The sequence below is a fragment of the Genypterus blacodes genome, unplaced genomic scaffold (assembly GCF_046128005.1).
Source record: "Genypterus blacodes isolate CSIRO-AG114 ecotype Tasmania unplaced genomic scaffold, CSIRO-AGI_Gbla_v1 ptg000216l_1, whole genome shotgun sequence".
Classification (NCBI taxonomy): Eukaryota; Metazoa; Chordata; class Actinopteri; order Ophidiiformes; family Ophidiidae; genus Genypterus; species Genypterus blacodes.
The window spans coordinates 265,015-292,113 of record NW_027467015.1 but is presented as its reverse complement, the minus strand read 5'-3'; the positions used below and the strand labels follow the sequence as shown (position 1 = coordinate 292,113).

Below are 27,099 nucleotides of genomic sequence, written 5' to 3'. Positions count from 1 at the left end.
TGAACACAACGAATAGAATGAGAAAAAGGAGGTGGAGAAATGGAATGAAAGAAAAAAAGGTGAAGAACAAGAACATAGAATAGGAATACGAGAAAGACGTTACCTCTTTTTTTTGTCATTTCCTTGTCTTTCTTTTTCTTCCACTTTTCATTCTTATTTCCTCATACTGTTTGGGCACCTCTTTTCCCGAGTTGTTTCATTCTATAATATTTTTCTTTACCTCTCTTCTCTCATTTTCTCTTGTGATGTGGTTGAGGGTTAAGACTAGAGGTGGGCCTGGCATCAAAGGACCCAACCAAACCTTAAAAATATTTAAGTGAACTTTGAACTCTTTGATGATTCTGCACCGGTTGATGTTTGAATGGTGTCTGTAGGTTGAGGTATGTAGAAGTAGTTGAGTGCCAAAAAGGCAAGAACAATATCTGTGATTGCTTGAAGCAGTAACAGGAATAAATGTCCGGATCTATCTAGCATAACATGTAAATGCAGTGAATGCCAAAGTTTAAGTATTCAATTAGCTTCTCTGCTGCACTGACTTTTCAATATTCAATAAAAACCTGTAATTAAATCTGAGTCATTACAATAAAAAGACGAGGCACTCCGTAACAGCCAAGAAAAATTGTAATTTATTAATATAGTCCGAAAAAAATCTCCATAATCCATGGAAACATTTTTTCTCGGTGCATGTCTTTAACAATCACATTGTATGAGGAGAAAAAAGAACAACATTAAAAGCCACAACTTTGTATTTCAGTTACAGACATTTTTCCTTAATGTTTTTTTTCCAACGTAAAAGAGAAAAAGGCAAAAGGCAAAGTACCCGCCCCCCCTCCCTCCCTTTAAAAAACAGACAGCCTTGAAAGTCATGGGCTTTTTTTTTCTTCAGTACAACCCACAGTGCTTTAGCAGAAGGATAAGCGCTCATTGGTTAAGGATTACACAGCATGGCAAGTTGGCAACGCAATGTAAATTCAGCAAACATTAGGCGACAATGACGTAAGGGGGGGAGGGGGAGTACAGTGGAGGAAATTTGAGTGAGAGACCAAACTAAAAGAACAACAACCCTACATCGAACCCTGAACCCCAGAGTCTGAGTCGACAGAGGCCCTGCCCCCACCCCTGTACGGGTCAGGGGCAGGTGGTCTGGACTCGCCCTCCCACTTGTGCATAGATCATGATCCTTTAAGAAACCAGCTTCATTCCTCCACTTAACCTTTCTCTGAAAACCATCTGTTACGTGTTCATTCACTATATAATACCTGTCACAGGAACGGACGCGTGAACAGACAGGAGAGATGATTTCAAAAATAACACAACAAAACGACAACAATGCAACGCTCCTGAAATACAGGATGGAAACGTAAAAGGTTTTTTAAAAAAAAAAGTACAAATGCATTTTCTGTCACCGCCTTTATGACAATCAAACCATTGATCATTTTGTTTCAATGTAAAGCAATTTCTACTTAGATTTCACATGTAAAGCACGTTTTTCTCAAAGTTGATTCTCAGTCCTGTATTTGGTAAATATGTAACTTGCTACGAACTTTTTTTGTCTTAAAGGAACAACGGTGCTCTATATTCTGCTAGTTTCACAACCTTCAGTGCTTGCTTGGAGTTAAAAATTTCTCTGTTGCTTTTTTTGTTTGATTTTTTTTCACATAAACATTAAATTGTAGAAATGAAGGAGTTGGTATTCTGGAACCCTGGCCTTCCTGAGACATAATCCACATCTTTATGAGTGTGCAAGATATTGAGCAAACTGTTGCTTAATTAAAAAGAAAAACAATCACAAATCAACACATACAGAAAAGTCTGTCGACATCGAAAAGAGAAATTAAAAATTGAAATGCGACACAACACTGATCAATCCCAGAGTTCTGAAAGTAGCATAAATCTTCATTTTGCAAGATTTTTCATGTCCATATTTGATGGAAGATGAAATTTGTCTTCTTTTTTTTTTTAAAACATTCCTGTTATAAATTCTTATTTCCTTGAACTTCAGACAAATGAAATGCTTGTAAACGACAGGTGGCTTTTGCACAAAAACAACAGAAAAGATAGGCACCTCTGAAATGAGTCTTGTAACAAACTCGGCTCCCCACTTTATCCCTTTCCATTTCTCTCTGTAAAGTTAACATAGGGATTACAACTCCTTCTACAGCTAGCTATGGCCACAGTTCTTCGTTTTTTTTCTCTTCTTTTTCCATTTTTGTCTTTTTTTTGTACATTTGTCTTTTAAACTTTTTTTGTTGATTTTTTTTCATATAACTGGAACAAAATGGTGCAATACTCAATGATAATCCTTGTACTGGATTATTCCACAATAAAAGCCACTATAAGGTAGATAAAACTTTTTACAGATAGAATGAAAAACAAAATCCATTAAGTCCTTGAGTAAACATTTACACATGAATTGTCACCGTCTCCCCTCCGTACTTAGACTCGTTTTCTCTACGATTAGCTGAGTGAGGGGTAGAAGACACTCAGTGCAACGTTAGAGGATAATAACATTGTTTATCTGAATAGTTTTTGACAGAACAAACAAAACAAAAAAAAAAGATTATTTTCAAATGACACAAAATACAACATACTGAGTGGAACATAACAGCAGGCCATGTGCCCTGTACACACACAGTTTCTTGCGCACACATTCATACACACATCTGACTTTCAAGCACACGTCTAAGATGACTTTTGCATTTTTTTCTACGATTTTTTTTTATTTGTAGCTTAATGCAATACATTTGAGTGATAAAAGCCCCTAAGTGTACTCGTCGTCGGATGGAGAGAACAAAAAGGATTTCTGACTTCACATTACGTTATTGGCGAACCTTGATTCAAGTATTTGAGTTCAATATTTTGTCGAGAGTTTTGATATGTTTGTGATTCTATCAACTGGGTAAAATATGCATTAGAACCAGGTGATTCAGGTTGGGCTTTTTGACAAGCTAATTAACAAACAAGTACACATACAGTACAAGCACTTCAAAGTACTGTAATATGTCATCAAAACCAGAACGTGCATATCCGACTCCATATAAGAAAGACATAGCTTTCGATCAATCAAGTATCAGTTTACACCCGACCCCAATTCCTTCCATCTTATCACTTATTTGCGGGGAAAATACATATTGCTCATTTTCAGTTGTATTTAAACCAAGACCATTCAAAGGAAAAGTTTCAGAGGTTACGATCCAAGAAGTCTGAAGGTGTGCAATCACACCGTACTCACAGTACATGTATGTAGTGTACACATACACGCTGTTTGTCTAGAACAGAGCTGTAGAGAGGGAGAGCCTCTCGGTGCTGGTGCAGCATGGGAAACCCTCATCACTGTCAGGGTTCTCCAGTTAGTACAGGACGCTGGGAGGTCCTCGGCTATTGGGTCTGTCTGAGCTTGGATCAAGGCAGTTACAGAAACAGGCAATAGTGATTTTTGCTTGTGTGCTGCAGGACCTCAAAAGTCCTGAAAGGTAGCCTTTTCCCGTTTTCTGGTTACATTTTTTTTTTTGTATTTTTTACAAACTTTTTTTTTTAAGACTTTGTACCTCTTCAAATGCACCCCGTCGCCCGCCCCCCTTCCCCTCGCTCTTGCTGATGCAGTCTGAGGGGAGCGGGGGGGCTGATACAGTGGGCCCAAGCCATCTGGGTCTGTGGAAATGTACAGTTCAGTGGGCCTGCTTTGAGCAGGACACAAACATAAAAACAAGATAAATACAGCATCCACAAAAAAGGCACCCCGGCCACCAGTCTACCCCTTTAGATGGTGGTAGTAGAGGCTGGTGACCGGAGATGTTTCAGCTAGAAGTGCAGAGCTTTAACATATTATAGATCTTTTTTTTCCATTTAGATTTTTTAGCATTTTTAAGATTTTTATGTCAAACTTCATAAAAATGATGTTAAAATGCGATTTAATTTTTGGTTTTAAAAAAATATGTACCCGGGATTACCCATCATCAACTGTGCACTGTAGCAAACTGGAACCCCCAACTGAGTAAAGATTTTCTCTTTAGCGTGAGGCATTCCTCGCAAAAGCATTAAAGAAAACAAAACCTCAGTCATTTAAGGTGTGACGCTGCCGCTCCTTTGTTTGATCCCTCCTGTCCCCCGCTGAGCCCTCCACTAAGGTTATCAAAGCTCCTCTGAACAGGGAAGAGAACAGTATGACACAGATCATTTATGTTGGCACGTTAAGTTGGCATCGTTGATCGGCCCCCGATTGGTAACGACAGGCCACCTTACGAGAGACAGCTTGGTTACAGAGCCTTTCCCTTCGAATTCGGATTAAGTTTGAGGTCTGTACATCGTGTGGCCTTTAAATTTAAGACTTGGCTCTCACAGTAGAAAGGACAGATACGGAGAGCTGCATCTCATGCTTGGTATCATCAACTCCCCTACCCTGAGATCAAGCTGGACAGAAGTGTCTTCAGCGCAGAGAGAAAGGCCGACCTCCAGTGGAGTGTTTGGAAAGAGTACAACAGTGTTGTGGTGGCTTAGCCTGACTTAAATGGTAGCCATTTTGAAGCATGTTGTTGTAGCGGCGGATGGAGTGTCGAGTTTGGCATGCTGTAAAGGGCCCCAGCCTCTAGTCTTTTGCATAGAAACAGAGCCGAGGGCCTGTTGGTTGGTCAGGGAGGGCTACTGGGTCTGAGGTGGAGGAGTGGTAGAGGAGGAGGTTATTATAGCGTAGCAGCTAGGCAAAGGGCAGAGGGGGGACAGCCTGCGGGCAGGCGGAGCAGCTTGAGAGCGACAAACACCCACACCCTCATCTGAGACACCTTTTTTTTTGTCCTTTTCTTTTTTTTTTTTTACACGTCTCAAGATACTACCTGGAAGTACTACAGAATACTGTCAAACACAAAAGCACGATCAGTTCAAAACAAATAGACAATCAACAACGGTCTGTAGTATTGATCCTCATTTTGCATTCAATACACAGGATGAACATACAGAGGCACCTCTGACCAAAGTGTTTCTGCATATGAACAGTGAAGGGCTAGTTCAGCAGCCAGAATTTTGTAGACCACTGCATGTAGACAAAAATAACAATATCAACACGTTGAAAAAATAAAGTAAGATGATCGTTTCAAAAAAATTAAAAAAGTACACTGGCAAAAATTCCAGAAATATGACTATAACATCTTCCAGCTAAAGTGATCTTCGTTTCAAAGAAACTGAGAGATGGGAGAGAGGGCAGGACGACAGCAGGGTCGAGTGGTGGCAGGTCCGGTCGGAGACGCCACTTGTGGCTGAGTGCCGTGATTGGCCAGTGTTGGAGGAACTGTTTTCTTGCAGGACTGAGGGAGGGTCAGGTGAGAGGAAGTGCTGCGCTGTGGGGTCACCGACTGACACCCAGAGGACCACAGCAGTGAGGCACTCAGTGGACACTCCCCCTCCCCACCCCACCCCACCTCACTCTGACTCACCCGCGACCTGTCTGACAGCTAATGTCGCAAGGTTAGAGCCTCCAAAGAGAACAAGGCTAAACATTTGTAGTAACAGTGATATTCACTTTGATATTGTTCAAAGGAAAACAAAAATCAGACTGCAGTTTTTTTTCCCCCAGAAGTCCAATAGTACATTTCCGTTGCTTCCCTTCATCCTGCTGCTACCAGAGGAACAACGCCAGACACATGTCCAAGGAATAGATACAGTACATAAAAGAGCAGGCTGTTTGTTGTAGTTTTCAAAGTTTTTCCTGCTCTTTTTTTTTTTTTGATTTATTGGATTGCAGTTGAAGCGATTTGCTCTTCATAAGTGCTATGATAAAACCCTTTGAATTTATAAAAGTCTTAGTCTCTTCATGTTTGTACAGTACCAAACGCAAGGAACACTCGTAGGTCTACTGCATTAGGAGGAACCCCTCTTATTTGGTATTGTGCCAGATGCCCAGAACCATCCAACCCCACTGCGGATTCAGTCTGTGTTGGGTGTGGCTGTGGCACGCAGAGAGGAAGTGTGCACTGTTGTGTTTTCAGTCTTCAGTACAGTTTTCTGTATTATGCACAGTTCAACAGCTGCCTCTTCCTCTTTGCAGAGTTTGCCCAACAGTTTCAGGGGATTGGTGGCCTGGTTGGGAATCAAAGTTTTGAAAAGGGGGGGAGGGGAAGTTTCTGAAGTTCCAAAGTCTTTTGCTGCAATCTGCAACAACCAAACGAAAAAAGTGAAACCAGCTCCGGTGGGCTTTGAGTATGGACGGAAGAAGGGTCTGTGGTGTATATTGCACAACGTAACTGTCACATCAAGGTGAAATTGTGTTTTTTTTTGTTTCCTCCACAATCTGGCTGATCATACAGACTGCTGGGCTTCATAAGAAGTCGGACAACAGATAATTCAACAAAGCACCTGTAAGCAGCTGGGCTCGAAGATGAAGGGCACCTTCTTCAAACAGAGATCTGGGCTCGCAGACATCAGTGATTAGGTGCCACCGGACATTCTCATGTACAGAAATAGACACGTAGCTAGGTGTACAAATAATCTTCTGTCAGCTTATATGTTGCGATAGATATCAAAAATGCGCTTGATTCTAGACATACGAAAAATAACAAAAACACACAAAACGCTTGTGTTAATCCCTTAATTAAAATAATTAAGCTGATGATTGGTAGGGCCAGTCAATGTGGCCAGGCCTTTTTACTGCCCAGTGACAAAGTTGGTCACCAGTCACGTCCTGTACCACTCGCTGGCTCAGAGGTGAAAACTGTGCAAGGATTCAGCTATTTCTTCAGTTACAAAACAAACTCAAAAAGGCGACTTGGAAAGGACCTGGGCCAGAGAGCACTTAAGGCTAATATTAGTGCTGAGAAACAAACGTTAACATAACTAGTAAAGGTCTTTGAACCACATCATTGGCCATGGACATGCTGGGAATGGTCATCTTAAGTCAAAATTTTGGGAGGATTTCTTTTCTTTTTTGGAGGAAAAAATAAAAGTTTCAGATGGCAGCTTTGATTGCTTCTCCTAAAAAACACTTCACGCAGAATGTCATGTATACTTATGGAAAAACTAAAAATACATAAGGTTTCTTTGTCTTGTGTCTTAATTCAGTTTTTTTTATACGATGCATTTTTAAGAATACCAAAAGGAAAGAACTCTCTTTTTCAAACGTAAAGCAAAGAGAAAATGAAAAGGTGAACCAGAAGAGCTGGAGTCTGCAGTCAGTGTGGTTGGGACCCCGGCCTTCTGATTCACAATTCACAGTTCAAAACAGTTCAAATTGATACTGATTATCGCCACATGATTTGCTTGGGTTTTGCTCCTGTTCATATTAAACTTTTTTTGTTGGTTTTTTTGTTTTAGTTTTTTTTCGACCCCACCCCTCCACCAATGGCTTAAAAGACTTGGCGGTCATTTGTTGGTGAGTGTACTGTGGCATCCTCCTACATGGACTCCCCACTCAGCAGGTCTCCCGGCAGCAGGGTGTTGATGGCGGTGGGGCTGCCGATCATGCGGGAATCATCACCGCTTGGCGGCCCCCACAGGCTGGAGTATTGAGGCACCCCTCCCCACAGCAGGTCGCCTCCGCTGGGCTTGCCTCCCCCGCCGCCGCTGCTCCACTGGCCAATTGAGTGGGACTGCGCTGCCCCGCCCATCCGGTTTTGATTGGTTCCCGGGTTGGCCTGCCAACTAGTGGTGGTTGCCCCTAGCGACTGGCCTTGTGCAAAGAAGCGGTTCACCTCCTCCTCGCCGGCAAATTCTGCCAAGATGGTGGTGTTTCCAAGCACACACCTGGCAGGGGAGGGAGGGGGAAGACAACATTGTGATGGTTGGTGATGTGTTTGTACTTTGTTTATATAATCTTCCTTCCTTTATGGTTGTGAAAACCGTTTCTGTAAATGGGCTGACATACAGGTAACCTACTTTTTTTTAAGAAAACGCTACTGTTTTGACGAACTTATACACGCCATTGTGCTTTTCTGAGAATCCACAACCACATTTTGTGCTAAAAATGTAAAAGGGGTCACACTTCCTACACTTTGTTTCTATGACAACCAGTGGGCTGCCACTATCTGCAAATTCCAAGAGGATAAAGAAGCACAGCCAGTTTGGCCACAGACTGCTTTAACATTAACCAACTTTCCTGCTTGTACGTTCACATTTGATTACAGTAAGTCCTGAGACATGTTAGTGCCTACACCGAGTTAACCCTCACCATTTCCTCCATTTGAAAGGTTTGGCTCAGAACTTTACTCAACAGTAGAAAGCACCATTAAAGAATCCCAGCAACAGAACATTCACGTGATCCCCATTTTCTGTCCTCTAACCTTACAGCTTGAAGACGGCCCCACTGGCTGTTTTCTAATCTCAATCTGACATAACAGACGGTGTTAAAGCTTACATGTGCAGAGACTTCTGGGCTTTGGCAGCCTCGTCCTTGGAGCTGTAGCGTACCACGGCGTTACCCTGGGTCAGGTTGAGGTGGAATGTGATCAGGGGGCCGTGCTGCATGCACAGCGTCCGCAGAGTTGAGCCATCAATCTGCAGCACAGAGAGTCAGGGGTTAACAGCCATGTCTGATAGTCATTCATTTCAGCCACAACATGTATTCACTTAGTTGTATTTCCATTAATACTGATGATTGTCTACATTTAGCTGAGTAGTTGTACAATACTTCATGACGGATGGATTACAAACTGTACACTTTGGGTGTCTGCACATAAGCCATGACTGTTCCTAAAGCAATTGAAACAGATTTATCCTTGATTAACCTGCTTGCTGCGCTGCTAATACACAGCTGGTCCACTCAAAAAGGAATTTGTTGTAGAACTGAAGCCAATGTGTGACTGGTATGAATTCATGCAGCATAAGGTACATACTTGTGGGGTAAGATTCCTCAACACCAGCCAGCTGCTTGTCCTGTTGGAGCTGTCTGTGCTCCAGGTGGTGCCCTCTGAAAGAGAGATGCAGAGACGTTCAAATATAATGTGGTATGTAAGGTAGAATACGAAGCAACACAGCAGGGGTTCAGAGGAATACACAGTGTACCCTGGTTTTCATTGACTCTAGGCATTCTGCAGGAATACACTTTACTCGTACTTTCAGACTATAATGCAATCTAAGTGAGGCAAGCATGAGAAACGATCACTGCTGTCTGATTCTTATCTGTTCTGTAGCTTGAGCACTAAAACTTTTCCGTTATATCTGCGTGATGTTAGGTGTGACATGTCAAAACAGGGTCACACATCAGATGTTTACATGAGGCTTCTCACAGAGTTGGTAAACCTCAAAATGTCAGTTTAAAAACTAAAGCATTGGTTAAGCAGGGTGTGTTCAGACAGTTTTTACACAGCTGTGAACTTACACCTACACGTCCTTAATCACGGCCCTGTTTTGCTTGGTGTGAAAAATATTGTGGCTGGTACTACAGAGAATTCTTAAGTGTTTTACACACTTGAAGTGCTCTTCAATGACACAATCTGAAAGTCTAAGCACCAACATGTTTGTTCCTCTATAAGCCAGGAGGCTAAAGATGTCCTTGTGAGAGGGACACTTCACTTATCTTTATCAGCACAGTATATTTGACACAGGCATTAGATCAATTATATTAATATATGAAAACAATTAAACACTGTAAAATCCATGATGAAGATGGCTGGGAGAGCCCTTACCAGAGGAGTAAGAGCCGCTCCATCCTTGGGCCAGGCCAAGTGAGTTGCCGCCCCACGTGGAGGAGTGCTTGTTGTGGGTGAGGCCTGGTGGGGGCCGGGAAGGGGCCACACTGCTGCGAGGCCCCTGAGGAACTTTCCACAGCTCGTGGGAGAGAGAGGCCTGGCTCTGGGAGATGGGCCCTGGGGACCAGGTGGACTTCATGTCAGACAGTTTACCTTAAAGTGGAAAATGGGTGGGAAGACAGATGAGGAGACTTGAGAGACAAATTCACGTTACAGACGATGATGGATGTTTACGAGTGAAGCTGGGTTGGAGGCATGGATGGTTTATGCTTAAACTGAGGTAAGGCTGCTTTCTTAGTATCTATAAAGGTTTCCTCTAGAGGCATTAAGCAACGAGTAGGTTCATTAAAATGGGTGAAGGTTTGGGTGGGACTGAGACTGAGAAACTGGGGATGTTGTAAACAGAGAGGAAAAGTAACTTCATGTTGTAATATCAGTGGCTCAGAGTTCATTTGAATCCTGAACATGACTTTTGTTTATTCTACTGTGCTTGTGTGTTTTTTTGTGTCTTAATGCCAGCATTCATACCTCCACTCCTGTCTCGCAGCAGGTATCGGTTGACGTCATGGATGTTCGTATTGATGGTAGGTCCGCTAGGGACGCTGCCTGGGGTCATGTTGGGGTCATTCTCAGGGTCGATGTTCTGGAGGCCCTTCCATGGCACACCAGGGCAGAACTCTGAGTGAGCAAAATTAAGTGCAAAAGTAAGGGTTTGTTAATGTGAATGTATTAACATGTATCAAATTGAAATGAGCTGGTGGATCACATATGAAAATGCAAAGTGTCACCACTTTTGTCGGCCAGCTCAGTCCTCACCTGGAGGCCAGTTAATGTTGTTCCCATTTGAGATCTTTTCGACGGGGCTCTTGCCCTGGCCCCAGCTGTCTGGGGGCACCAAGGGGCTGGTGGGGGACTCGGAACTGGACATCAGATTATAAGGGCTGTATGCGTCCTCCATCTGAGGGGGCTTTCCAGAAGAGCCCAGGCTAGAGGCAGCAGATATGGCACCTAACAAATGCAAACAACAAAGTAAGAGAGTAAGTTCAACTGAGTGGTTCCAAAAAATACATTTTAAAGTTGAGTACGTCCTTACAATCATCAGTTCTAAAGGTTAAGACTTTTGTTCTATTGCTATATTAAAAAACAGCCCATCCATTTGTGAAAAATGTGTGATAATTGAAAATTAGGCTATTTTGCTTTCACTTTCAAACTGTATCAAAGTGAATGTTGGTTTTTAGCAGCTTTGTAAACAGGCAAAACTTTTAGTTACTTTAGTATTGTATTTTACAGGGCATACAAGATACATTATATCTTGAATGACCATTGTATCTTAAATTCTCCCCAGTTTTTAAATGATTGACACTGTCCATACTCTGATGAGATTTTCAAGATTAAATGTCATTGGTTTATTAAAATGTGTTTGTGGAGGTGTTAAACCTGTGGGTGTCTGCAGTAACCATCAATACTGTTCATACATTATATTTTAAGCAATCGAGTGAGAAAAGTGATGACACTTTGTTTGTTTGTTGGTCTTAATTCTTAGTATCAGCCCGCAGACAGATGGTGAAAAAAAAACACAAAAAGTTATTTGTGTGTGCTGGGTGTGAATACATGCTTCCTCAGTCATTTTAGAACCAAATGTGAGACGTAATGAAAACACAGATACTAAGAATGCAAAATAACAAAGAAGGAGCATGATGGATCATTAAAATTGAAACAAAAATGTGGCATTATGGCTCCTATTTTAGTGTGAATAGGTGCACCAGGTCCACATGGAGGGAAAGGACCCTGGATGTAAGATTAGGCGGTCTCCATTAGAAACAACAGACAGACACAACACAGAGAGCCAGAGCGAAGAGCAACCACAGAGTGGAGGTTGACTGCTTGTTGGAGCCTAGTTTAGGTGTTGCTAGATGTGAGATTTGTCGGTGAGTATGAGCTTGCAGAGAGATGGTGTGAAAGGCTAGGTGTGGTGAAATGTCTACTGCTTTGATGAAAGACTAAGATGTCAACAAGCTGGCATCAACCATTATTCATGCATGTGCTGAATCAAATATGTACCTCAGTATTGATTTCAGAGAAAAATGTGACATATTTACTGATTTAGGAAAGTGATTGACCTTCAATTTTTACTGTGCCAGATAATTCAAAATTTAATGACTACGGGAAGTATCTTAAAGCACTAAGGAAAGCACTTAAATTAAAGTATCTACATCAAAATTGTGCAACACAGAAATGTGTAGTGTGTGCTCAGTGATTAGGTTATTTTGAAATCTTCATGGCGAGCCTACATATGTGTTTGTGCTTGCTTGCCCGTGTTGCTTGTACCGTGCTTATTGAGGTTGTTCTCCATGCTTGAGGAGTTGCCGGAGAGGTTGTCCATGGAGTTGGGGTGAGTCCACTGTGACAGGCGGGACTGGGGCTGAGGGGGTTCCTTCAGGGACAGACCCCCAACCTCCATGCAGTTTACATTCATGTTTGGATTCAGTCCAGCTGTACACACAAGACAACACTTCAGTTTCAAGTTGGTGGGGGGAAATTACTACATGAGAAAATACCTCAATAGACAAAAATGTATTTTAACCATAAAATCAATATCAGTGGACCCTAAAACGTTTTCAAATGTAAAATACCCGTAGCCTGATGTTTTTGTTTTACATGCATTCAGAATGGAATGAATACTGTATTGATGAATTGTGAAAGCCCATATGTTGGATTAAGACTTGTGAACAAAGCAACAACAAACCCAACAAGCAAGCTACGACTTTTGTCAGATTCCCAGCAGGGAAGGTGTGTGAGCCAAAAATGAGTTCTTTGCCACCATGCCACACTCACAGAGAGGATAGGTGCTGTAGGAGTTGGGCGAAGACGGCGGCTCTTTGGTGTGCAGTGAATCAGAGAGGCCCGGAGCCTGATGGGGGCCTGTGAAGGGGTCCAGGGTTGATTTGCCGGATCCATGGCCTCCAGCAGGGCCACCCGGTGGATGCAGACCAGTGGAGGAGGAGGAGGAAGAGGAGGAGTGAGAGGGAAGCTGCTGCTGCTTCATCAGCAACGCCTGGTACAGCTGACGCTGGTGCTGCTGGATCTGCTGCTGCATGTTGGTGATTGTACGTGCAACCTGGGGGAGAGGACATGTGTCACATCAATGCACTAGGAGGAAAGAAGGTGAACAAGATGACAAGAAGAGTCCAAAGTATGAGTTGACAGGAAGACAGGAAACATGAGAGTGAAAATCTCGATTTAATTGAGGGTGAAGAAAAGTAATAAGAATGGAAAATCCTGAGAAAGTGCCGAGGGTGAAAAGGTGAAGAAAGAAGGAAGAGTAAATGTGGCAAAACCATAAATTGAAGCAAGGCAGAGGGGGAAAAGACTAGAACGACTAATAGTAAATGTAAAAGAAGAACTTAATGAAAAATGCACTTTTTTCACCAAAGCTGTGGTGAACATCTGTGTCACTGACCGAAGTTACGAACACGTCACGAAAAGGGAACAAGAGTTATTGGCCCATGATGACCACAACCGCAAGTAAGCTGCTTCTCATGCGCCACGGCGCATAACTTCACAAAGTTAACTTGTGCAACTTCCATTTTTTATCGTCAGGCTGTCAGGCTGTCATGTGGCAGATCTGAGATCTCAGATCCGAGTCAGTCAACACAGCGAGTCACCGTCAACAGGATACAAGTCGCCTTTATGCCCATACATTCTGTGTTTGGGGCGACTGAATGTGTACGTTGACTCACTTGCTGCTCTTGTTGTCTTATGGGGCCGGAAACATTGCGCTGCGCCTGCATCATCTGCTGCTGGATTTGTAAACGCTGGTAGGCCTGGATGGAAGAAGGTCGAAAGAGGAGAAAGAGTGTTAATTCATCTTTGGAAACCGAAACATTCTTGAGTGTCTGCAGTTAAAATATGATGATCTGTACATTTTCTGGTGTTTGTAAAGAACACTTCTTTGACACGTATGCCTGGGGAAGTGCATGTTCCCTATCTGCATGCATTAAAGTATGTGGATAGTTTGTTTTGGAGGCACATCACAAGCACCGATAAACATTTTCCACTTGCCTCACTGTCTCATTCAATAGCAGAATTTAATTTATGAACAATACCATGGTTCCCCCTTCTGTTTAGTTAAAGACTTTGACTCACCATTTGCAGTTGCTGAAGTTGGTACAATAGGGTCATTTGTTGAGGGTTTATTGGTGAGGTTAAAAGTGCAGGGTTCAGACCAATGTTTTTTGCTGCAAACTGCAAGAGCTGTGCTTGGACCTGGATAGAGAGAACGATGCGTGTAAGTGTAAAACAGTAATTCAATAAAAAAAACAAAAGTAGAGATATCAATGTTCACAAGTTTGGCTGACATATTGCTGCACATTACACATCTGTTATGTATGTGTGTGGGTGGATACTGCATGTATGTGGGTGTACCTGAGGGGAGAGAAACTGAGGCACTTGAGCACGTAGACTAGGCTGGGAGGAGCTGAGAGGTGGCACTGGTGGCTGAGGAGGCTGCTGCTGCTGCTGCTGCTGCTGCTGCTGCATGGCCCGAGTTTGTGCTGCTCCACTACTGCCAAACATTCCACTGGGCATCTGTACATCAATACATGGCCATATGGTTACAATGAAATCACTTTAAAACAGCCACATTTGGTCCAAATCAATGAAGCCGCTCCCCATATGTATCAGTGTGTGAAGTGGGAAGAACTGTGTATATGCCTGACCACATAAAGGTTTCAAGAACACCTCAAGAATAATGTCAAGAGGAAGTGTCAAGTCACTACCGAGTTATTGCATTTAATTAAATTAATGTTTTGCTAAAAGATGGCATGAGTGCACTTGAATTAGAGGAAAGGAGAAGGCAATAAAAGGGCATTCAAAAGATTTAGCTCAGCTCAGTGATATCCCCTGCTCACACAGTAATATTGTAATATCAAACAGTTTTCATGGCATGCAACCTCAAGGTCCAAAACACCCTCTTTGACAGACCAAAGGACAAATTGATGAGTAAGTGAGAGCAGCAAGCTGTTACAATTAAATGGTAATCATTTTACTTATTCAAATAGTCCAAAATTAGCCAATAAATGGCAGCATGAGCTCGTGCTACACATCCCATTCCATGTAGCTAAGAGCGGTCATTCTATTCAGTGGATGGCAGGCCTGCATAAAGTGCCTTTGTTTGGGCTTCAAGGACATACATTTTTTTTCTGGGCCAAGGCTGCCTCTAGGGGGATTATTTGATAGAACTTAACTATCTGGTTTCAATGGGCACTTCAGGCAAGGTCATAGACACACACACATACAGAGAGAGGTGTGTGTGTGTGTGTGTGTGTGTGTGTGTGTGTGTGTGTGTGTGTGTGTGTGTGTGTAAAATTCAAATCAATGTTGCAAGCATGGCCACAAATTCAGACTACTATTCAACTACCGAATAATGACTTTACATTATAAATTGATATAACAATTGCTATATTTAGCACTTTGAGATTATCTGCACAGTAGAGTGGTTGTCAATATAACTGAATCCATTCTGCTATGACTTTTGGTGTACTGGGAAATATGAGACTATTCTAATTCTTAAAAAATTGTGCAGAACAAATGATGTGTGAAGAATCTGCTTTGTGTGTGTTACCTGTCTGTTGTTCAAGTTTTGCATGGCCAGCCCCGGGTTGCCTTGTCCCAGACCCTGCCCAGGAAGGCTGCTGTTGGCCAGGGGGAGCTTCAGGCAGGGAGAAGGCAGAAACGGTGATGGGGGGGCATCATCTGACATACCAACATCCTGGACCAGAACAAGACAAATGGGGGAAAAGAGAAAAGAGGGAGAAAAATGAAGACCTTGTACTGATTACAAAGAAAGGTGATTATAACTTATATGATCAAATAAATCATATAAAGCAAATCCATATGCAGAATTCAGCATCATTGTCTCACCTTGTCGAGGAAGGGGGCACGGTCAGAGGGGTCTTTGGAGAGAACAGAGGGCCGACACACCATGGGCTTATTCATGCCGTTGCTGTAATCAGACATGCCCATACCCCGCTTATCCAGGTCCATCTTCTTCTCCAAAAGGGCACCTGAGTGGAGAAATGAAGAAGGTTGTTAAATGAGAAGTGTAGACACAACAATCATGGACAGTATGTACAACAAACTGTACAAGCTGCACTACATTGTTTGTGAACTTACTCATGGCCTGGTCCAGGTTCATGTTGTTGCTCTTCAAAGCCTCCTCAGCAGGGTCTCTCTGTAACACACAAACATCAATGACTATGGCGTATCAGCAAGGAACCATACCATTTAGTCTTGGTTTCAATGTAATATGGATGTATAAATATAACAGACATTGCTGGATTGAAAGTAAAGGGATTTTAATAGTGGACAGTTGTAAAACCCAATCCAGCTAAGAAGTAGAAAGAAAGATCTGACAGCTAGCGGTAAAATCAAAATAAATAATATAATATTTATGTATAAACATAACAATAATAACAATAATAACAATAATATGGTAGTGTTATGTATGCATGAGTGTGCATTGCCTCTCGTACCGGAAAGCCCATGTCAGTGAGCTGCTTGATGAGACGGTTCATGATCCAGGCCTCATCTGGCTTGTTGCTGATCTTCCCCTGAATAATTAACAAGCAACAACTTTTGTTAATTTCAACTTTAAAATAAATGTCTTCACACCATCCCAGGACTCTTATAATGACTTCCACACCAATACCTGCCAATATGTTTGTGACAAAAGGTTAGTGAAGACTACGTTCTCTGACCTTGCTTGGGATTTTTTTGGGTCCCCAAGAGTTGCAAGAGGAGCTGTTCTCCTGGGAGGTGGGGCTGTTCCACATGTCCCCATCCTCAGTGTCCCATTGGCCAGTAGACATGCCCATGTCGTCCCCTCCATTTCCCCAGCCATCTTGCATAGGTTTGGGGCCTGACAAAGAGATGGGATAACATTTAAGAACTTCGTAATCAGATGTGTGATCCTTGAAAACACGAGCCATTTTGGAGAGTGAGTTGTAGTAATTCAATCTGATCACTCGGTGCCAGTCTTGCCATTTCACATGCATTTTACATTTCAAACTTTCCACTATTTCCAAAATTTCAAAACAACAGCACAAATAACAGAGACCTGCTGATGCATGGAATTGCTTTATTCTCGGCAATGCTTCAGTAGCCCTAAAAAAGCTCTCTAAATGACACAAATGGAAACAGGTTTTGGAAACTTCCTGTTCTTGTTCACTTAACAGCACACAGACCAGGTGTTGCTGACAATCAATCACTGTCAGCAACACCTGGTCTAATGTAGGACAGACATCACACATGATTCCATTTGCACATACTGTTCATCTACTACGTTACCTGGCTTGCAGGGTGCAGAACCTGGGGGTCCATTGGTCCTGCCATAGGGCCCAGAAGGCTCATGGCCCCCATCTGCCCATCCGCCGACACTCCCTTTAGGCTTGCCCCAGGCAGAGGTCCCATTGTCCATGGCTGATGATGGAACTGCTGGCTCTCCCCAGGCAGGCTCTGACTTGGGTTGTACACTGGGAAGCTCTCCCCAACCTGAGAAAAGAGGTAATAGGAGAAGGAAATGAATTAATTAATAGCTCTTATTTTACTTATTGTCATGTCATGTATACTCCTTTCATGATTATTCTTTACAAACGCAACAATAAACTGTGGCTCCTGATTTCTGAGGGCAAGAGAGTAAAGAGTTCAGAATTTGAGATGTACAGGGAAACAGTTTGGCTAAAGTCAGGCCTCAAAATCTGAACCAATATGATCAAATAATCAATCTTTTAACAAAATATATTCAAAGCAAAGAAAATGGAAGAGAAACATTTGTTGCAGTGAAATGTTAATCAAGAGAGACAGTGGGATAGTCATTTGAAGTGCTGCCATGCTGTTTACATATAGAGGCCTTTCATGGCACCCTCCCCTTAAGACAGCAGCGGGCCCTCCACCAGCCCAGTCTGGCCTGAAAGGAAGCAAGTGTGTGTGTGTGTGTGTGTGAGTATGTGGAGAAGGAGAAAGAACAGCAGCTCATGCCAGCTGGTCTACGCCAGTTTAACGTCTGGCCTGCACACAGCCTTCTTGTTCAATCTCCCACCCTGTGTCTCCTCTCTCTCTTTGCCTGCTCATTCATCAGTCTCTTTCTGAGCTTCCCTCTCTCTGATCTTCTAAAATGAACACTGGTGTTTATGATGCTGGTGCATAGATTGGCCTTGATAGATGCAGCGCAAATAACCACCAGTAGGGGGCAATGGTCTCATTCACATTCCTAACACAAGAGGAGAGTGGGCTGTGCATTAAAGCCCTGCCATCTCTATATGCCTGGCCTTTGTCTTCACAAAGATTTATTTTAACTGGTGCTAACTTAAGCTTGAAGAGTCTTAATTATGTATGCATGACCACTGAAAACAGCCGCAATACCTCTGTGGCTATCTTCTTAATAATTGTGAGGGAAATCTTAGCTGGAATAATCATTGCAATAACGAAAATGCCTTTATTAGAAATTTAGTCACTTCATCTATGGCCGAGTAAAAACAACTCTCTCCTTAGCCCTTTTCAAACATTTTATTATAAAGATTGGTTCTAACATTCAATACAGCCTCATAAATATTATTGCTGCCGTCGGAAAAAAGTATTGGATCTCAGGCTTTAAGGAAATATGCTTAACATAGTGGCATATTTAAGCCATATGGAATAACCTTGTCATTTAAAGAAAACTAGAATTTCAGGCAATATTTGGAGATTGCAGGGTCTTTATGATCAATGTTAAATGTTTTATTTGTTACATACCTGGGTTAGCGAGGGGGGGTCTCCCCTGGGGCCCCCCACCCTGATGTGGGGCACTGGTGTTGGGTGATCCATTGTTGTTGCCATGATGTTGCAGGTGATTTGGGGGCTGGCCATGATGAGGATGATGGTGCATGTGGTGGGTATGATGGTGATTGTTGTTGATGGGGCCAACAGAGTGATTGTTATTGTTTGATATTATCATTCCACCATTCTTACTGGGTGGTGGGCCACTGCCTGGGTTATTGTTGGGATTATTGCGGTCCCACAAGTTAACAGTCTTGCTCTTGGTGTTGGGATCACCCCAGGTTGATGTTCCATCATCTATTTCCATCTTCCTACGGATGGAGGGAGGGGAAGGCTCTTCCCAGCCAGTGGGATCCATACCCTGATCTTGTTTGCTGACATTGCCCCAATTAGAGGTGTTCTGCTTCACAGAACCAGCACCACCCCAGGAACCAATGCTGCCACCTCCTCCACTTCCAGTGCTGCTGCTGCTGCTACTTTCCTGGGGCTTGGAGGAACCCCAGCTTGCTGGTGCCGGGCCATTGGCACGTGAAGAGTCCCCCCAGCTGTTAGTACTGACAGCAGGGGTTGGTTTTCCCCATCCACCTCCTCCATTTCCGCCTCGGGGGCTTTCCTTCCATCCACCATTTCCTCCTCCATTTCCTCCTCCATTTCCTCCTCCATTGCCTCCTCCATTGCCTCCTCCATTGCCTCCTCCATTGCCTCCTCCATTGCCTCCCTCACCTTCCCACATGTTAGTGGAGGAGCCATTGTTTTTGACTTCTGCCTCTCCCCACTCCCCTGTGCTAGAGCCATTGGATCCCCCACTACTATTGCCCCAGCCATGGGAGGTTTTAGGGCCCTCTCTCCAGCTAGTAGGCTGGTTTTTAGTCATGCCATCATCCCAACTGGGTGACTTGTTCTCAGAACCCCATGATTGCGGGCCTCCATTTTTAGGACCATTGGTCGATAATGGTTCTCCCCAACCACTGTTAGAACCATTTGGAGCCTTGCTGGGAGGCTTTGGGGGGTCTCCCCATCCTGATCCAGTCTGCATTGACTGTGGTGGATGGACTCCCCAGCTAGAGGATGATGATCCTCCCCCATCGCTCTTCCCTCCAGATACAGGCCTCTGGTTGGGACCAATGCTAGGATTGACGGTACCTCCATTAGTGGATGAGGGTCCACCATTCAAACTCGAACCCCCTAAGGTGTCTGTGCTGCTATTGCTCTTCCCACCATCAGAGCTAGCTTGTTCCATCTCCCAAATAGTGTGTTGTCGGATGGGGGTCTGTCCCCAGCCTGTATTACTCAGAACCCTTGGGTCGAGGTCTTGGCGGGGTAACGGGGGAGTAAACTCCTCGCTTGAGGACCGGTCTCTGCCATTGGCTCGACCTTCGCTGCTATCACCACTGCCTTCACTTGCTGGGGCTGTTCCAGGCTGCTGGCCCCAAGAGCTTACTTGCTGCTCCTGGCCTGAACCAGAACTACCAGCATCGGCTGAGTCCCAACCTTTAGATCCATCCCCAGCTCCAGAGGATTTGCCCCAGTCACCCCAGCCACCACTTCCACTACTACCACCACCACTACCTTGGCGGCCCCAGGCAGAAAGGCCTCCAGAGGGAGTTGAGTCCCATCCTGAGTCCTTGGGGGAGTCAGCTGCCTTGGTTTCCACACTTCCCCATACAGAGCTGCCTGTTGTGTCCCCATTGAGCTGGGATGATTCAGTGGGTGACTGGCCTCCCCAGCCAGGCAATCCATGGATAGGGCTCATAGGCTCCTGAGCTTGCTTCTGTGGCTTAGTGTGGTTTGGTCCATCAGTGTTAAGGTTAGCAGGTTCCATCTTGAAAGACAAATTTGAGTTGGAAGAAGGATGCTGATCATTTTCATTAGGACTCATCATACCACCCCATCCTCCACCTTCTGTATCACCTCCTCCAAGTTTCCCATTCCCCATGGTTCCATTGCCATTGATACCTGGTGGGAGAGATGAGGAGTTGGGCACGCCATTTGGGCCCATACTAATCCCACCACCTTCGTGGCCCAGGACAGGCCAAGCGGATGGGTTGGCATTGGGATTGAGGTTCAAGTTAAAATTGTGAGAGCCCCAGCCATTGGGTGCTCCTGCTCGGCCACCATTCATTCCATCTTGTTTCCCATCAGATCCCCAGCTTCTGTTACCAGATATAGTGGTGGCTCCCCCAGACCCTGTCATCATATTAACGTTAGCTTTAAGAGAGGAGTAGTGGGCCTGCTGGCCTGTGGCACCTGTGGCCATACTCAGAAAACTACTACTATTTGTGGTAGCGACAGCACTGGTGTCTGAGTTGGAGCTAGCTGAGCCTAAGGGGCATTCTGGTGCTGTGGGACAGATGGGTTCACTACTGCGGCTGATGGAGGGCCAGGCTTCTGTGTCGCTTCTGTCAATGATCACAGAGGCTCCCCAGGGAGAGGTCTCATTCTGGGTACCAGGACCACTCTGGAGGAATATGTCTGAAGAGAGAAAGGGAAGGAGAGAGGCAAAAAAAAGTTGAGACATTGTTAACCAGAGGTGATTCAGTCAAAGACAGTAATGACCAGTAAAAGAGACAGATTTGCATTAAAGAGGATGGAGAAACACAAAAGATTTAGAAACTATAGAAAGTAAAGACAAAGACAAACAGCAACAAGACAAACAGCAACAGCAAGAGGAAAATCAGATGAGAAGAAAGAAATTAAATTAAAAATGGTTAAGTTAGACAAAGGAACATTATGTAATCCAGCCCCCTGTAGGTCTCTGGACCAATTCTATCTTCTTGGTTGGTTGATGCAAGCTATCAGACTTGGTCGAATGAAATCGTCACACTCTCGTGGGCCTCAGAATCCAACACATAATCAGAATGCACAACCAGACGTTCTACATGTCACATGAGCTATGGTATATCCATATATCCTTGCCCTGGTGCAGTCAGCCAAATAGAAACAAGGAGATGGAGCCCATGCCTTCTTTTATTTCACATTTCCTCTTTACTCCTCTCTCCATTACTCACTCAACTGCCTCTCTGCATATTTCAGATTCATCCTCGTTCTTGCCAATAGTTTTCCAGTCCACTCTCTCCTGCTCTTGCCATACCCCTACTTCTTTTTCACTCTTGAGTTGTTTGCAACTCCCCTGATATCTTCTCTGGCCTTTCCATTGCACACTTCTGCCCCCTTTCTCACTTTCTCCCTCACCCTTTAATTTCTCCCTCTCTTGCCTGTGCTCTCCCCTAACATTGAGCAATGAGAGGCCCATTCGTCTCCATCGCGGCTTCGCTGGCTGGGGCTGTGAAGGGAAGCCCAAGTGGAACGCTGCTCATTTATTGGAATGAAACCAGCACTGCTTCTCATCCATCACTCCCCTCGCTCCACCGGACCTGCTCCTCCTCCAACTGCAGTGCCCTATGGAACTAAAACCCCCCTGCTCTCTCATGGATTTGTGCATTTGTGTACATTTCAACTCCCTCTGTCTGTCTGTCTGTAACATGCTGTACGTGTGTAGGTATTTCCTTGTGTGCTATGTAAATCCTGCCCTATAATACTTCCCTTTAAGCAAAATTGCAAGGAACTAGAATTCTCTAATCAACATTGTATCACACAAAAGCAATTTCATTAATCACAAAAGAATCCCATCAGAGGCTGACCCAATAATAGACTGATTCAATGCTATAAAGGGGTAATCAATCAGTGGGAGGCAGCTAATCAATGATCTTATTAATGCTGGTGGGTGCGAGCAGGGCGGTTATCGATCCAGCATGCAAACTTCCTGACCACGAGACTCAGCCTCTTGTAATGGGCTGGAAAACCAATGAGAACTACAGCTACATAGGCCAACTGGGTTTTTAAAAGAAGAAATTAATTCAGCAAGGACAAATGAAAAAGAGAGAGTGTATCAATAAACGCCAGAATGTGTTTCTGGGAGCTAGGTAGTATCTGGGTTGGTTCATTTCCACCACCTAGAGAAAGTAACAGTAAATAGTAAAAGCTTGACATATAGTATCCATTATTGAAATCCCTGTGTAACTGAAAAGGTAGTTTTAACTTTAAGCAGTGTTTCAGGGCATGAAATATATTGAAATGGAACACTAGAGCATTACACATAAAACACAAGCGCTTTTCAAAGCCTGACCCGCCTTTCATACAAACATTCTGAGCAGCCGCTGTGTGGTTCACTAACCCTTAATTACAATGCCCAGTCTCGGTGTTTGTAAAATATTAGCCTTGTTTGGTAATTAAGCTTCCTTACTTTCTATTACTCTGCCATTAGCTTCCATCAGTCTGTTGTAGTGATTTCCATAATTGCCAGAAGTTATCCATCATGAGATTAAGACCCAGTGGTCAAAACAATCCTGTTGCACTGAGGAAAAATCCATTTGTTTGAGGTATGTGGACACACAGGCAAATGCTGGCAGATATGTGGCTTTAAGATATTGCACCACTGAGTGCCTCCACATGCAATTTTCACCTCGGCACACTTATCTCCGTTTTCCAGGCTGCCTTATCACACAGGGTCGTCAGACTGATCACACACACACTCCCTCCCTCCCTCCCTCCCTCCCTCCCCTCTCTCTCGCTCTGACACGAGCCTACACAGTTTGCAATCAGTTCGATGGAGAAAGAAACTAATAAGACAACAAAGCAAATAGGATTCTGTGAAACTTAACACAAACTACTAAAGGAAAGTTAGACTGTGCTAAACATGAGCTTCCATACCTGTCAGCACAAATGATCATTCCTCATGTAAAATTGGGACATACCATGATTTTCAACATGCCAGAAACATCCACTTAAGGCATGGAGTGATCTTTCTGGCAGATATTCAAACAGCTCTAGATTCAACTTTTGTGCTTAGTTAATGACACATAACAGGGAATAGATTTAGCCTAATCTTGTCTAAATCTTGCTAAAAAAATAATTGAATAATTGAATCGAATCTGTAGGCCCATGTTAGCTTAATAAGCTTATTTTGCATTTGTCCACTGCCTTGATGATTCCACTGAACAGATGTGTGAATGAAGCCCCAGTTGGTGTTATTTAAAATTCAAAAATCTAAAAGAAACGCCAGCCTAAATGTGACAATTTTCTGAAAAAGTTCTCCCTGCTTGCATCACTGGGTGAGGCTTTATTTCCAACACTGTATGTTAAGTATGTTAAAGGATCTCTGCCTGTGTTTCACCAAGACTGGTTTGGCACAATTTCAAATCCACTGATTTGACACAACTTTGCGTACCCACCAGTCAAACTGTCTGGGGAAGGAAGAAATGAAATAAATCCAAACAGCTGGTCAGTGGTAACTAACCAAGCTCTCAGTGGCTCATGGGTGTGTTTACCTTTCAACGACTAAAGAGAAGACAGAACGGCAATGCCTGCTGATGTCATTCCATTTCTGTTTCATCCCAGCTCTGTCAGTGCTAGCTTGCCAAGCAAAACGGGGCGCCATTTTATCAGAGCTGAAACACTGCCAAGAAGCTCAGAGGCTGCAGCCTCTAAGAACATTTCATTCAATCGCCCCACGTCCCCCTCATCCCCTCTTCGTCTGTTCCTCTCTCTTTGTCTCACAGTCTCACTTACACGTTTTGTTTCCTGAGGTGCAGAGGAAAAGGCTGCATAATAAATCAAGCAAAATCCGAAAAGCGGGGAAATGTTTTCATCCCACAAACCAATTTTTTTTTTTTTTTTTAAAGGAGTCTTAAGGACTCTTTCTGTGGTAGAAAAAGGGGTCAGTCTGGGACAGAGACGGAGTGTGAAAATACCTGAAGAGAGCCGCAAGCACTACCCTAACAGTGCTTAACGCATGCATAATGCAGGACAGGAGAAATTCTTTCAGTTTGTGCAATAGCTACACAATGCATTCACAAAAACAACTGTATGTGAGCAACCATATATTTCAGTGTTATTGGATTGGGCTGTACTGTACAGATGTCCCTAATATTGCGGCTACAACATAGTACAATATGCGTCTGTGTGGACTACTGCAAACCAGCCCTTATTTATTTGTGTCAACCTGCTGTGATTGTTCCCCAGACATTCCCACAGAAAGGTAGACAAATTAGCTGCGGTGGAGAAAGACTAAAGCAAGCTGAACATGAAAAACAAAAGAAGGGGAAAATTATTTCCGCTCTCCATTTGCACTGATTTGTTGTTAATGCAATGCTGCTTCATCCTGGTTGCAAATAAAAAGGCTGCCTCCGATTATGCTATGCAAATGAATAGGGACAAAAATAAAAACAATAGTCTGTCTATGGCTCCTTGTGCTTCCAACACGGAGCAAGAATTGCTTATTGTGCCGTCGTGCTCTCTGCATAGAGTCCAACAGTACCTGGAATAAAGCTTTACAAGAACAACAAAAATCTCCAAATGGCCAGAATGCCAGTGCTGCGTACTAAAAAAAACAACAAGGGAAGCTATGATGTGCCAGGTTGCCAGATCCAAAGCAGAAATACGCAAGCGATGAACTCCTGATAATGAGACTGGTTGCCATGATAGAAATGGGCAGGTAGCCAAGAACTAAATGCCTTCCCTCCCCTTTGCGTCAAACGAAAGGCAGGGTGACAGAAAAAGGAGAGAGACGGTGGTAGGGAACGATAGAGGAAAGGGGTTTTGGGGGAGGGGTTGACACTTGCAGTAGTGAGGGAAACCAAAGGGAGCCTGAGACACGGAGAGACGGCATGAGCAGAATAAGAGAGATGGTGCAACAACAAATGGATTCTTCATTTTGACTGCGAGCCAGAGGCAAAGGTTGTCTCCGACCAACCTCTGAAGTGACACAACACCAGAACCAAGAGGGGGCATTTAGTAGTCTTTTGTCCCTAAATAGAGCCTTTCCGTCTTTCTTTGAAGGGAGCTATGCACCCCGCTCTGATCAAAGATGGCATGTACTTGTTTTTCCGGAAGCGGTGAGAAAAAGAGAGAGGGAAGTGGTCACAGGAGGGTTTAAAACCTCATTCTTCTTGTCTGTTTACCTCCACTGAGAGGAGAGAGAGAGAGAGGAGGGGACGCAAGACCATGGTGACTTCTCTGGTCTCCCTGACAGTGCCGGTTAATGAAGCCACTAGGGGGTTCTCTTACTGGTGTGTATGTGTGACTTTTATAAGACACTAAACACATGGGGCAATCTGTACCTCTCTGGCATCATTAGGACCAAGTACTCGTTATAATGATTTGAAAACATACAAATAGATACAATAAAAGTGCTGAATCTACAAAGGACAATACATAAAGTGTTCATTCATCTCATTGCACATTTAACTTAAGCATGATAAAGTTGGACTAACAAAAATATGGTGTTGCACGTAACTGCTTTACTTGCAAATCAAAGGGGTCAAAATAAAAATGGGCTATGCATGTTAACGGCCCCCAGCAGGGCACCTTCTGGCTATATGCTGTGTCTGGGTAACCGGCAAACAGCTGTTGGACTGCAGTTCCCACAGCCTTAAGAGACCCCCACTCCAGCACCTGCTAACTGGGGAGCCAGTCTGGACGGCTGCTCTAGACGACTCAATGGTCCCCAGTCAGCTGCAGGAACGGGGCACGGCGGATGCAAACAGAGGGAGGGTGAAAGGCACAGGGGGTCTCAGTCTGGGGTTTGGGACAAAGACATTTGGAGTGCAGAGGTTACATGGGAGTGGTGAGGGGGTGCTTCTCAGTATTTGCTGATGGGTGGATAGTTTGGTTCAATACTTAATATGTCACTCTTTCATGACACAAATCTAATATGATCTAACAATAACTGTATTTTTGAGCGCCACATGGGCAACAGAAGCAAAATTGTGTCATGGCCTGGCGTGTACGTATGTATTTGTATGCTGTAAAATATCTCCCTTTAAACTCAGGCCAGCTGGCCTGTAAGGAAGGCGCAGATCTGAGAAGACACAACTAGGTCAGGACAGTGTGTTCCTACTGCTACACAACCACTATGTTTATGTGCTTGTATTTCTATGCACACGTGTAAAAAAAGCGTCTGAGTCGAAGAGCCGAACGGGTTTGTGTCAAAATAACCCTCAGGGCCAGAGCGACCTCACCAGAGGGGTCAGACACATGTCCTCACAACAGAGTTCATCTCTTATCTTGGAGTTCAACTGAGAAGGGAACCCTTGTGTCTCTCTGTCTCTGTCTTTCTCTTGTGCCCGATGATTGGAAAAGATTTTCACTTTGTTGTGAACAGAAATTGAATCTATGTGAACGCAATAAAGGTCCATAAATGGTTGGATACAAAACAGATGGTGGTTCATAAAATTATTTCCCAATGATATAAGTTTTTACGACAACTAAACATCCAGTCACTCGTAGACGGATCACAGCATCAAACACATTGGTTTGATTCTTAAATGCCCTATTTTTCAATACGTAATGATAATTTAGCATGAAACTGATTTTGATTATACTGATGTGTGAAAGATGAGTTTACACTTACTTCAGTTCACATACACGTCAATGTTTTGTACTTAAAAAAATACAACAGCTGCTCAGGAAATGTAATCTTATTCATCTGTCAACTTTATGTTTTGGGGAGCACATAAGTATACCGTTGAGTCGGTTCAAGACATTTAGTCTGGCACAAATCTGAGCCATGCATAAATAACGTGTTCTGTGGCCACTCCACATTCATATTTTGCTG

At 43.7% G+C, this 27,099-nt stretch overlaps 1 protein-coding gene across 3 annotated transcripts in view; it reads right to left on the bottom strand.

Moving 5' to 3' along the window:
• Window positions 1-849: 849 nt before the first annotated feature.
• tnrc6c2 (trinucleotide repeat containing adaptor 6C2) overlaps window positions 850-27,099 on the bottom strand; it is a 48,414-nt gene continuing 22,164 nt past the window's right edge. For 2 of the 3 annotated variants that reach the window (XM_076170238.1, XM_076170240.1), the window contains 18 exons: window positions 18,462-20,957; window positions 17,019-17,222; window positions 16,430-16,590; window positions 16,205-16,282; window positions 15,846-15,903; window positions 15,594-15,736; window positions 15,295-15,441; window positions 14,097-14,258; window positions 13,818-13,937; window positions 13,412-13,495; window positions 12,507-12,789; window positions 12,000-12,164; window positions 10,488-10,679; window positions 10,200-10,349; window positions 9,609-9,824; window positions 8,817-8,890; window positions 8,339-8,478; window positions 850-7,728 (listed from right to left, as the gene is read on the bottom strand). In XM_076170238.1, the coding sequence (XP_076026353.1) occupies window positions 7,380-7,728; window positions 8,339-8,478; window positions 8,817-8,890; window positions 9,609-9,824; window positions 10,200-10,349; window positions 10,488-10,679; window positions 12,000-12,164; window positions 12,507-12,789; window positions 13,412-13,495; window positions 13,818-13,937; window positions 14,097-14,258; window positions 15,295-15,441; window positions 15,594-15,736; window positions 15,846-15,903; window positions 16,205-16,282; window positions 16,430-16,590; window positions 17,019-17,222; window positions 18,462-20,957 (5,222 nt within the window). In that variant the 3' untranslated portion in view covers window positions 850-7,379. Of the gene's footprint in view, window positions 7,729-8,338; window positions 8,479-8,816; window positions 8,891-9,608; window positions 9,825-10,199; window positions 10,350-10,487; window positions 10,680-11,999; window positions 12,165-12,506; window positions 12,790-13,411; window positions 13,496-13,817; window positions 13,938-14,096; window positions 14,259-15,294; window positions 15,442-15,593; window positions 15,737-15,845; window positions 15,904-16,204; window positions 16,283-16,429; window positions 16,591-17,018; window positions 17,223-18,461; window positions 20,958-22,728; window positions 22,888-27,099 lie in introns of those variants that run through there. The other variant, XM_076170239.1, reaches the window with a different exon arrangement.